Source organism: Molothrus aeneus, chromosome 20 (genome assembly GCF_037042795.1).
Source record: "Molothrus aeneus isolate 106 chromosome 20, BPBGC_Maene_1.0, whole genome shotgun sequence".
Taxonomy (NCBI): domain Eukaryota; kingdom Metazoa; phylum Chordata; class Aves; order Passeriformes; family Icteridae; genus Molothrus; species Molothrus aeneus.
The window spans coordinates 9,076,988-9,089,302 of record NC_089665.1 but is presented as its reverse complement, the minus strand read 5'-3'; the positions used below and the strand labels follow the sequence as shown (position 1 = coordinate 9,089,302).

At 48.6% G+C, this 12,315-nt stretch overlaps 1 protein-coding gene across 1 annotated transcript in view; it reads left to right on the top strand.

Moving 5' to 3' along the window:
- TBX4 (T-box transcription factor 4) overlaps positions 1-10,913 on the top strand; it is a 34,216-nt gene extending 23,303 nt beyond the window's left edge. Inside the window, exons 6-9 of the mRNA XM_066563604.1 lie at positions 5,767-5,919; positions 8,403-8,491; positions 8,816-9,057; positions 10,288-10,913. Of these exons, the coding sequence (XP_066419701.1) occupies positions 5,767-5,919; positions 8,403-8,491; positions 8,816-9,057; positions 10,288-10,913 (1,110 nt within the window). The remainder of the gene's footprint in view (positions 1-5,766; positions 5,920-8,402; positions 8,492-8,815; positions 9,058-10,287) is intronic.
- The last annotated feature ends 1,402 nt before the right edge of the window (positions 10,914-12,315 follow it).

The window sequence follows — 12,315 nt, the reverse complement described above, 5'->3', positions numbered from 1 at the left end:
TATATTTATATTTTATTTATATGTATAGGTATAAGAAAATATATATTTATAAGAGCATATATATATTTATAAGAATATATATATACATACATACATACATACATATACCCCTATATATATATATTTATATTATTATTTATATATATTATTTATATTTATATTTATAGGTATAAGAAAATATATATTTATAAGAACATATATATATATACATACATACATATATATATATACCCCTATATATATATATATACACCCCTAAATTTGCAGGCAATTTTTTCAGAGCATCACTAAGCCTTCTGCTGAAAAAGTATCCATTAAAAGATTATTTTCCTTTTTTTTTTTTTTTTTGGTACCCATTCATTTTAGGAAATCAGAGCAATAGTGGTGCCCAAATAAATTACAAAGTGAAGTTTTACATTGTTTGCTGGGAAAAAAAAAAAGGAGCAGAGCTGTGTGCCCCTGGGAGAGGTGTGTGCTCCACAGGGAGGGATGGATCCAGGGTTTCCATTTCAGTCCTGGGGAAGAAGTGGCCAGTGGGCTTGGTGGTTGACAAGAAGATTTACTTCTCTCTGTTCAATCTTTTTGTTGTTCCATTGCTGGTTTGTGTGAGTCAAACGCAGCAGATCTTGGTGAAGCTGAACTGGAATCAGACCCTGCAATGGTCAGGTTTGGAGTGGGAGCCAGCCTGGGGAAGGCAGGGCAGGAAGTCTCTGTGCAGGGGACCAGGGGACAGCGGGGGTCACAGCTGGGGTGTCCCAGGGTGTCACCCCTGGGCTCTGCCCAAGCCCCCCGTGCCACAGTGGAGCTGGAATCACCCCAAAGCTGTGTCCTGATGAATTCCAGCTGATGGGAGATGAAAAGGAACCGAGGGAGAGCAAACCCAGAAACCCCAGCTTTGGCCATCTCCTGAGGAACTTTTGTCTGAGCTCATGTTGAACCTTTTCCCAGGATTTTCCAGCCTTGCTTTTATTCCCCTCCGTGCTGATTGCCAGGGCAGTGTGGATTTGGAGGCTCCCCTGCAGCCCTGCAGGAGCAGCCTGGCTGCACTCAGGGCTGGGCCTGGTCTGTGCCTGCCTTGGGGCAGGGAGAGGGGAATCCTCCCCTGGAAGGGAAAATCTGCAGGGTGGGATTCAGGGAATATCAGGGATTCAGGGAATGTCAGAGCTCCTGTTTTAGCTGCTGGAGAGGCTGTGGGCACAGAATGTTTCATTTGGTTGAACTGGGTGATCTCAGGGGTCTTTCCCACTGTAAATGTTGGTGTGATTTTCCTGCTGCCTTTGGGGTGAAATGTCCCTGGCAGTCCCAGGATGGGTGCAGGGAGAAGAGGGATCTGTGATCCCAAATCCCCTGGACACATCCTGGGCAGCAGAGCTGGGTCAGCTCCAGAGCTGATGGAGCATCTCCAAACCATTCATTCCTAAAAAACCCTTCAGTTTGGGATGGTTTATAGCACTAAATGCTCTAAATATTAATTGAGATGATTCTGCAGAGCCTCCTTGATTAAAACACTGTTTTTTCCATGCAGAAAACTGGATTGTCAGGTTTTTGTGCTGGGCTGTCACACTCCAGCTCAGAGTCCCAATGTGGGACCAGGGCCAGCCTCACTCAAAGGCTTTTTCACTTTGAAAGAATAGAGGGAAGGAAGAAAGAAGCAGAAAATATATTAAAATGCAAGATTTTATATTAGTTGTGTGATCCCCAGGGAGCAACCATAAAATTATGTGGCTTTTTCGTGGCCATTTACTATTCAATATAAAAAGGGGGGTTGCCATAGCAACCACTGCATCATCTGACATCTGATACCTTGGTGAAACAGGGAGCTCTTAAATCAACTCCCCAAATTTCATATGAAAGTAAATACATTTTACTGGTGATTCCAAGGCGAGTTTGCCTTGTGACAAGGAATGTGGCACCATTTCCCCAGCTCAGCTCGTGGCCTTTGGGTCCCATCCTGCAAATTCAGGCCCTGGAGCTGACATTACTCAGCAGTGGGAGAGATTAGAAGTTAGAGGAGTTTGTTTTCCTCAGTAAAATTAAATGAAAGGAGCAAATGACACCATTTCTTTTTAGCATTTCTTGCTGACTGGGGAATGCCAAAAAAAATGAAGTTGAGTTCTGTAACAGCTGAAGTTCCTGCTGCAAGTGTGTGAGCAGCACAAAGGAGGGAGACAGGGGGTGAAAATAAAAGTAGAAAGTAGAAGGATGTTTGTGTAAGCTCACATTGGACTTTGGGGCTGGGCTGTCCCAGTCTGCTCAGCACGTGTGCCATGGAGGGGTAGCAGTGACATCACCCTGGGCGTGCTCTGGCTCCTCTGCCAGCACCAAGGCAGTGCCAGGGCACGGGGAGCAGCCAAGAGGTGCAAAACATTTCCCAAAATATCCAGGAGCTCTTTGGGTCTCACCTGGTGCAGCCCAGGAGGGTCCCTACAAAAGCAATTTTAAAATATGACAATTTTAAAATATGTGACAGCGTCTGACACTGAATTCACCTCCCCAGGAAAAAGGGAAGTGCAGGAAAATACAAAGTTACTGTTTTAGCATCACCTTTGAGGCCAAGGGCTCCTACATCACTGCTCAGTGCTCTGTCCCATCAATTAAAATACTTCTCATTTTTGACACAATTCTTGAAGCTAATCTTTCCACCGATCCTCGTCACTGGAGTGGAATTTACTTTTTTTGGTGTATTTTTAGCTTTCCAAAGCAGCCTTGAAAACTATTTAGCCTGAGTTGTTGGCATTTCACTTTGCACAGACTGGGTGTTTTGTGGCTAAAGGTTGTTTTTGGGGTGGTTTGTAAGGATTTTGAATGCACAGGGATTACAGCAAGCACAGGTGAGGAGGATTTGTGTGCAGACACAGCCTCTGTGCAGGAGTTTTTGTTCTTAAGTAAAATGCTGGTTTTATGCAGAGAGGGGTTGCTGACCCCCAGAAAGATGTGGGAAATCCCCTCTGCAGCTGGTGGGGAGCCACACACTCAAATTCCAACAGGAATTGCACTGAGACAGGTGAGCAAATATTCACTTTTTGTGCAAGGCACTGAAATGCCCAAATTTGTAAATGCAGTGGCAAAATTTGGCCATTTAGGGTTTTTTTCATGATGAAACTCCAGGCAGATCTGCAGCCACAACAGAAACATTGAGCATCTGTCAGAAATTCTTTCCTGAGTTCTTCTATCAGGCTCCAAGAAGTTCAGTTGTTAATTCTGAAATTGTTTGAGCTCCTTGACTTTGAAGATGTTATTAAAAATGCATTTATCTTTTTAAAGGGGTTATTATAGACCCAGTGGATCCTTTGGAGGGGGAACACAGGCTATTCATGCAAGGTGTATCAAAACTTGGCCTCCTAATTTTCCCTGTGGAAAGCTCAGTTTAAAATTGTTTTCTCCATCCTGAAGCTGAGTTCCTCTGGCTTTGGGGAAAAGTCCCCCGTGCTGGGCAGTGTGGGACAGACAGTGAGGAGAGCTCAGCAATCCCCAGCTTTTGCTCCAGACAGCCATTATTCATCAGCATGCCTCAACTCTTAATTACTGAAAATTGAAATGTCCCTTCTTTTAGGAAAGTCCTGTCCCTTGGGTGTTACTTTGTTTTATGAGTGGCTGATACATGAAAGCAGAGAAAAGGCTCCAGCCCAAAACCTGAGCCGACCCTCTCAGATCTCCACCCCGCACATCAACAGCCACAAAGTGGTTCAGAGGCTTGATGCAAAGCTGATAAAATGCCAAAAATTCCTCATTCTCTCTCTTGGGGAGCAGGGAGGGTTGTCTGGAAAACGTCAGCAGTAAAAATTGCATTTAAGTGGTGCATAATGCAGCAGCTACTGTGGGCAGGGGGACCTGCAGCAGATGGGGGGGTTTGGAGAGCACGAGCTCCATGCACTGCCCCCCATCCTGCCTGGAGCACCTGGAGCTGCTGCTCTGGGCTCTCCTGGCCATGGCAGTCAGGGAGCAGAGAGGGTTTCTGAGCACACAGAGCAATCACAGAGCAAAACCGTTCTGCTTCTTGGTAATTCTCATTTGAAACTGGCCAAAACCATGATTAGTGTGAGCTGATGCTGCTGTGCTGCAGTGTGCACATCCATCCATCCTTCCATCCATCCATCCCTCCACCCATCCATCCACCCATCCATCCATCATCCATCCATCCATCCTTCCATCCTTCCATCCATCCATCCATCCCTCCATCCATCCATCCACCCATCCATCCATCCCTCATCCATCCCTCATCCATCCATCCATCCACCCATCCATCCATCCATCCATCCATCCATCCATCCATCCATCCATCCATCATCCACCCATCCATCCACCCATCCATCCATCCATCCATCATCCACTCATCCATCCATCCATCCTTCCATCCATCCTTCCATCCTTCCATCCATCATCCTTCCATCCATCCATCATCCATCCATCCTTCCATCCATCCATCATCCATCCATCCATCCTTCCATCCATCCTTCCATCCTTCCATCCATCATCCTTCCATCCATCCATCATCCATCCATCCTTCCATCCATCCATCCTTCCATCCATCCATCCTTCCATCCATCCTTCCATCCATCCATCCTTCCATCCATCCACCCATCCATCCATCCCTCATCCATCCCTCATCCATCCATCCATCCATCCATCCATCCATCCATCCATCCATCCATCCATCCATCCATCCATCCATCCATCATCCGTCCATCCATCCATCCATCCATCCATCCTTCCATCCTTCCATCCTTCCATCCTTCCACCACCCCACCCATCACAGTGTCCCCTCCTTGGCACTGGCCCTGGCCCTGTCCTGGCTGGAGTCCCTCTCCCCCAGGAGCAGCTGGGCTCAATGAGCCCATTTGGGAGCAGAAGGAGGAGATTGGGAAGGATTATGCTGAGAAAACAAGGCAGCAATATTTCTTCTTTGCCCAGTAAAAGGAATAAAGGCTTTTCTTAAAACCATCCCGCTTCTTAAAAGAAATTCCATTTCTTGAAGTCATTTTCTTCTGCAGTGTCTGGGCACATCCCTGCTTTGTGCTGCAATGGGATGAGCCTGGGCAGCCTCTCTCAGCCCAAAAAGCTCCACCAAAAAAACCCTTTAGTGGAGCCAGGCTGTGATCCCTGCTGGACCTCAGCCCTTCCCAGCCCCCCTGGCATCCTCCACAAAAAGTCCCTTGGCTGGTGCTGGTCCTGCCTTTCACTGCCCAAGACTCGAGGAGGGGAGAGGTGCCTGGACCAGCCACCCACACTCAGCCACTCCACAAACAGCAGGAAAAAACAATCTGCTGCTTTGTAGTTTTTTGGTTCTTTTTTTTACCATCAGATAAAAGAAAAATAGCTTTCTAGCTTTTTTTCCCTCTGTGGTTTCTGTGTTGTTTTTTTTTCCCTCTGCTAAACTGTGTATTTTTCAGCTCAGTAAAGCATTTATTAGGAATCTTTACAGGCCAGGCTGCTGGTGAATTATATATTGTACAGCTTTGGTGTGAGCTGGGGAAAAAAAAACTTATGACATTTTTTCCAGCCAGACTGATTCTATCCAATAGCAATGGAAAATGAGGCTTTACCAGGAAAGCTTTAAGTTCAGCTCTGCTTGCCAGAGCTGCAGATACCTTTTGTGCCTTGGTCCATGTGCATTCCTAGAATGTAAATTTTCCTTCCTAGCTCGCAAGCGAAGCTAAAGCTGAGCTCTGCCGGGCTTTGGGTCCTGCTGCAGAGTGTCCAACAGCCACGGCTTGACTCTTTTCTTTTTGGAATGGATTTCTCACTTTGGCATCAATTGTTTTTCAGATCATCCTCAATTCAATGCACAAGTACCAGCCCCGGCTGCACATTGTGAAGGCAGATGAGAACAACGCCTTTGGCTCCAAGAACACGGCTTTCTGCACCCACGTCTTCCCCGAGACCTCCTTCATCTCTGTCACCTCCTACCAGAACCACAAGGTAGGCAGCTTTTGGGGCCACAAATGCTTTATTTCAGGAACTCTGAGAGAGCATCTTCCTGTTCTGCTGGTTTAAAAGACAAGTTTCCATGCTGGCTTTAAGCAGGGAGAATGAGCCAGGGTGCAGCTCTGGAGGAGCAGGGATGCTGCTGGGTACAATATTTTGGCTGGTTACAATATTTTGGCTGGGTACAATATTTTGGCTCCCCTGTGCTCACAGAGCTGAGATGTCACTCAAACAGCAAAGCACATGGAATAATGACCAGTAAAGCTTGCTCATAAATCTGCAGTGAGCAGTAATTACAGAATGTGTGTTTAGTGAGACAGATGAGGAATGTAACCATAAAAACGGAACTCAGAGCTGCCTCTGTGGTTTGCAGGAGGGGGCTGGGGGCTGGGGAGGGGGGCTTTGGGGGTGCAGAGGGTCAGTTCTGTGCTCTGGCTGGGTGTCAGGGGCACCTGGGTGCTGTAGGGCTGCTCTGTGGTGTGGGGTGGTGTTACCTGTGCAGTGGGCAGAGTTCTGTCTGCGGGCTGGATGCCAGCAGGACTGACAGCAGTGGGACAGTAAATTGTCACCTCCCTGTGTCACCTCAGCAGGGCAGGGACAGCAGGGGATGGAAAGGCTTCAGGTTCTATCCTGCTACTGCTCTGCCCTTGCACAAGCTCCTGCTCCCAGGCATTTTCCTCATCGTCAAGTCCAGCTGCTGCATGAGGAATAATTAATAATTTAATTGGAATTTTTAAAGGGCAGCAAGATTCATAACTAAAGGTGCAGAGTGAGGTAGTACTGCCAGAGCCCTCCTGTCACCCTGATTGTGAAATCTGCCATGTGTAACTGTACCAGTTCCTTTCCTACACATTCACAGGAAAATCCTCTAGGAACAGGAACAAGTGTGAAATTCTTCCTCCCCAATAACCTGACCAGAGCTTTTCCTCCCAAGCAGGATGCCTGTGTGCCCTTTGATGCTGGAAGCACAGAGTCCTTGCAAAAATGTTGCAATTAGTGAGGCAGTAAAGAGAGCAGAAGCATGGATGTGGTATGGTCAGGCAGCGTGGGGGAAAGTGCCCATTAGGACACTGAAGGTAGAAAAGTTGTAGCTGTTGATGTAAAATGACCAATTGCCCAAACATGGTTAACCAAAAAGACTCCAAAGAGCTTATATTTAATACATAATTAAAATGTCTGCTGTCAATGGTGCCTTTCATCCCTAAAGCTCCCAGAGTCTCCATAAACTCCACACTTGCGCTGTCACTGCTGTCCAGCTCTGCTGCGGGGATCGTGGCTGGGGGCAGCCCCAGATTGAGGGAAAACGTCCCAGAGGAGCCCAAATTCTTTAGTGAAGATCCTGTGAGGAGCCTCTGGGGACACAGGGACCTGCTGAAGGTGTCACCAGGACCTCAGTGTGGTCTGGAGAAAATCTCAGCCTCAGAGATTTTAAGAGAATATTGATTCTTAAGAGAATAAATAAAACCTGAATGGTTGATGCTTAAGAGAATAAATAAAACCATTCAGGTTTTATTTATTCTCTTAAGCATCAACAATTAAAAGCCTGGTCTAGGTTTCTTTTAGAAGAAACAAACTGCTGAGCTATATTTAGCTCAGAAATCTCCTGCTGGCAAGAAGTGTGGCTGTAAATAATTGTATTCCTAAAGAAAAAAATTGTGAAGTTGAGGATAGAGGTTACCCCTGGGCACAGGTCAGAGAGGAAGGGATTTGTGCTCACCCCAAGTCCCCTCCTGGGCTGGAGGAGGCCAGGGGAAGGTGACAAGGAGGGACTGAAGCCCTGATCCTGCTCACGTCAGAGGAAAACCACGATCACTAAATAACAAAATGAAATTAAGATGTACAAACCTGCTGTCAGGCTGTGGCTTTGGAAGGGTCCTACTCTTCTTGTGGTTCATCAGCTGCTTGAGCTTCCCTGGAAGAGTTTGAGCCCTGGAGGCTGCTTAAATTCACATGTCACCACCTTCCCTCCAGCACTGACAGCGGCCAGCTGTGCTCTCAGGAGTTTTTTGGTAAGGGATATTTTTCAACATTGCTAAAAGTGCATTTGTTAGTAACAGCAACGCTCTGCAAAAGCATCCCAAAGCAGAGCTGGCTGCTCTCCTCAGCATTCAAATGGGATGCAGAGAAAGGAGAGGGGCTGTGCAGGGATAAAACAGTGTTTGAGTTGTGATTTTCACAGAGCTAAAATGCCTGAGTGGTGGCCAGAAAGGTGTGTAAAATTGTTATGGGAATTAGGGAGAGCCACACCATGACAAGCAGGGCTCTCTAACATGGAAACATAGGAGACATTTTAAATCAGACAAATAAATTCTCTCTATCAGGAGTCCAGAAGAAGAACACAGGGCCTAGAATAAGACCCAGACCCTGCATTTCACAGACCCACCAGCTCAGCCCTGCTGCTGCCACACTTCTGCTCTGATTTGCTTTAAAATCTTTATTTATTCTTTCTTTATTCTTTATTCTTGGTTTTGTTCAAGATAACCCAGCTGAAAATTGAGAACAACCCCTTTGCCAAGGGCTTCCGGGGCAGCGACGACAGCGACCTGCGCGTGGCTCGGCTCCAGAGGTACCTCCCTCCCTCCTCCTTCCTCTTCCTCCTCTTCCTCCTCACGCCTGCAGCTCTTGGGAGAAGCAGCAGAACGTGGCAGTGTTTGCTGGTGCCTCAAAGGCACTGGTATCCCTCAGAAGCCCTTCCTGACACACTCTGTGCTGTCAGCCCTGCCCACACCCAGAGCAGTGCGCTGAGTTCATCGTCTGAAGCAAAGGGGGGTGAAGTCACTGCCTGGAGATGCTCTGGGGGAGCCAAACCAATATTTCCTCACTCTGCTGATGAAATTCTGATGATGCTGATCTCTGCCTAACCAGCCTTAATTTTTCTCACCTCTTTCAGCAAAGAATATCCAGTAATTTCCAAAAGCATCATGAGGCAGAGGTTGGTGTCCGGCCATGGCCAGCTGTCAGCAAAGCCAGATGTGAACCCACTCCATGGGAATCACCAGAGCCTGCAGCATTATCAGTATGAGAATGGTGCTCACATGCAGTTTGCAGCTTCAGATACTCAAGATCTGCCACTCAACACCTTCACAGCACAGAGAGATTCAGGGCTCTTCTACCATTGTCTAAAAAGAAGAGGTAACTCGAGTTCACAGCTAGAAAAATATCACAGAAAATAAACCTGAGACCGTGAGTTTGGTTTGGATTGGTCTCTTGGGCCTTGATCTTCAACAATACTGCTGTGATTGGAGTGTTTTGGGGTTCAGGAGGCAAGAGCTGCTGTTTGGAGCAATTTTTAGTGGGTTTGTCCCACAGAAGGTAAATTCAGACTCTGAGAGAGAGCTGAAACAATGAATTAGAATGTGTAATTCAAATGGCACAGAGCTTCAGTGGAAAATTATCCATTGTTAGGATCGGCTGAATTCAGAATTGTTTGCAGGAGGCCATTAGCATTACCAAAATTCTACACTTTCCAAGGCAAAGCCAGGAGCAATTCCCTCAATGTCTGCAGACCAGTGGGACTGTGGGAGCTTGCTATGAGCAGCCCTTTCCTCTCATCCACTAATTCTCAAATTTAAGTGAGCTGTGACTGCATTCTCTTCCTTTTAGTCCAGCATCAGATGAGATCATGGCATGTTTTAAGTTAAATGGAAAAATTTTGCACAGAAGAAAAAAATCCTTCTATTTGCATGTCTCACTGCCTGCTAATTTATTTAAGCTGGGAGAATCCTCTGATCATGGCTAAATGAAGAATCTAACAGCACCAGTAATGAGGGCTGCAAAGCAAATGTGTAATTTTAGCAGATGTTTAGTGTGCAGATGAATTCACTAATTCATCCAGAGAATATTCCTAATAAATAACAGAAAGCTGCTGGGGACCAGGGCCATGGTCCTCACAGGAGGAGAGGGGCTGTGCAAAACTGAGGAAGGGCTGCTCACTGGGAAAGGGCTCCTTTATCTGGAAATATTTCTGCAGCTTTTGACGTGAATATCTGGGAAATGTAGAGCCATTTTTGCAGTGACAGGAAGGCAGGCTGTGATAAGGCCCTTTAAGAGACTTCTTGAGTTTGTCAGGAGGAACCGTGCGGGAGTGTCAGGGCCCTCCTTATCGGGGTGAACGTGGAGTAATCCCTGATGTGAGAAGAGTCCCTCACTTAAGCTGACAAATGTCACCGGAGCGCTTTGAGGCCGGGGAGGATTAGCCTGACATTTGCAGCACAATGTCTTTTTGATGTAGTACATTGTTTTCCCAAAGTAAAATGCTTTAACTGGATTAAGCTGAGAGAGGGCACCACTTTAGTGAAATAACCGCGGCCTCCAAGGGCGCTCCCTAGCAGAGCCGCTCCTCAGGGTGAATTTCTCTTGCAGAAAGCGCTCGGCACCTGGACCTGCCCTGCAAACGCTCCTACCTGGACGCCTCGTCCTCGGTGGGGGACGATCACTATTTCCGCTCGCCGCCGCCCTACGAGCAGCAGATGCTGAGCCCGTCCTACTGCGGCGAGGTGGCCCCCAGGGAGGCCTGCATGTACTCTGGCTCCGGCGCCGACATCGCCGCCGTCTCGGCCGTCGACGATTTACCGCCGCCTCCGCCGCCGCTGAGCTGCAACATGTGGACTTCAGTCGCACCTTACAGCGGCTACAGCGTGCAGACCATGGAGACTGTGCCCTACCAGCCCTTCCCGCCGCACTTCCCCGCCGCCCCCATGATGCCGCGGCTCCCCCCGGCCATGGCGGGCCAGGCCTCGCAGCCGCCGGGGAACGGCCCCTTCAGCGTCTACAACCAGCTGGGCCCGGCGCCGGGCCGGGAGCGCGGCCCCGCCTCGGCCTTCCCCAGGGAGCGGGGACACCCGGCCGTGTGCGAGAGGAAAGCGCCCTCCCCGCACCTGAACGCGGCCAACGAGTTCCTGTACTCGCAGAGCTTCTCGCTGTCCCGGGAGTCGTCGCTGCAGTACCATTCAGGGATGGGCGCTGTGGAGAACTGGACCGACGGGTGACCCCCGAGGCCACAGCCGCCCTTCTGCTCCGGGACAGTTCAGGCAGTGTTGATACCTGTGGGTAACTTGCACTTCGGTGAGACACATGTGCATTTCCAGAGGGATTTGTGTGGGTGAAGAGCTTGTATCTTCAGGCACACAGAGAGTTCCATCTCCTCTCTTAGTGGGCTGGATTCATCAGGCTCTCAGTGACTCCCAAATAAATTCATTCTCGTGTCTTCATCCAGTAGAAACCATCCTCATGACTAACGAGTGACCTAGCTAGTCATGTTCTTTTGCTTGTTATGTTAAACATCCGTGAGCAAATTTTGGCTATTTGGGAAAAATACGAGCTTCACTTTTACGGTCCTTGGCTCACGAAGCCACAAGCTCCCAAAGCTCCGAGGAAAAGCCCGTTCCATCGGCTGCGTAGCTCAAGGACTGCCGTGGCAGCGCCTCTTTAGCCCTTTGGAATTTGTCCCCCCGGCAGTGAGGGAGCGGCGGGGCAGCGCGGGGGCCGTGCCCGAGCAGGCCCCGATGCACAAATGTCTCTTCTTGCCCCCACACCGACATCGGGCGTGGCTGTGGGAAGCAAAGAAGTGAAGAGTAAAGTCCGAGGCCAAACAGCAAATTAATTGCAGCGTTAGGAACAGACCCAGTGTCTTCAGACTCCCATCCCTTGATCGAATCACATTTGCTTATTGCAATATATTTATGAAGTTTAAGCTTAAAAGTCGCTAATACTTTCCAGAACCAATTTCTGTATTTGCTGGTCCTTGATTTCTTTCGTATTCAGCTGAAACGTGCCTTTTGTGCTATGTTCTTTTCTTTTGCAGCTAACTCAGAATTGTCTTCAGCCTAGGAGGCCTAGAGGAACATGGGAAGAGCTCCCATGCCCTGTCAGGCTTTACAGTGTACGAATATTTGTAGAACAGGTAAAATCTGTGAGCAGTGCGTTCATGGCTGCCCGTGCTCACTGGGGAAGGCCCAGGGTGACTCCTGGCTGTGCCCTCTGCGTGTCCCTCTGGGCTCCATCCCAGAGGCCCTTTCCCCCCTCGGTGCTCCCGGCAGGAGGCTGACACTCCTGGGCAAGCAGAGGAATCCTCTGGGGCAGAATTCACCCACAAAGCTCCTGTCCCAGGTCAGTGTCCGCCCCGAGCCCCCAGGTGACGCAGAGGTGGCTCTGGAGCTCGGTGCCACTGAAGAGCACAATGTTCAAGCTTTGGTCATTGCACAGTGGGGCTTTATTTCATTGATTCCCAAACGGGCAAAGGCAAAAAGCTGAAATGCAGGTTTGGAAGTGGGGAGGTGCTTCTGTGCTTTGGTGAATCCATGCCAAGGAGGAGCTCCATGGACTTGGGGGCTGTGACACAGCCCCGAGGTCACATTTCAACCAGGACAGTCCCCTGCAGCCACTCAGCAG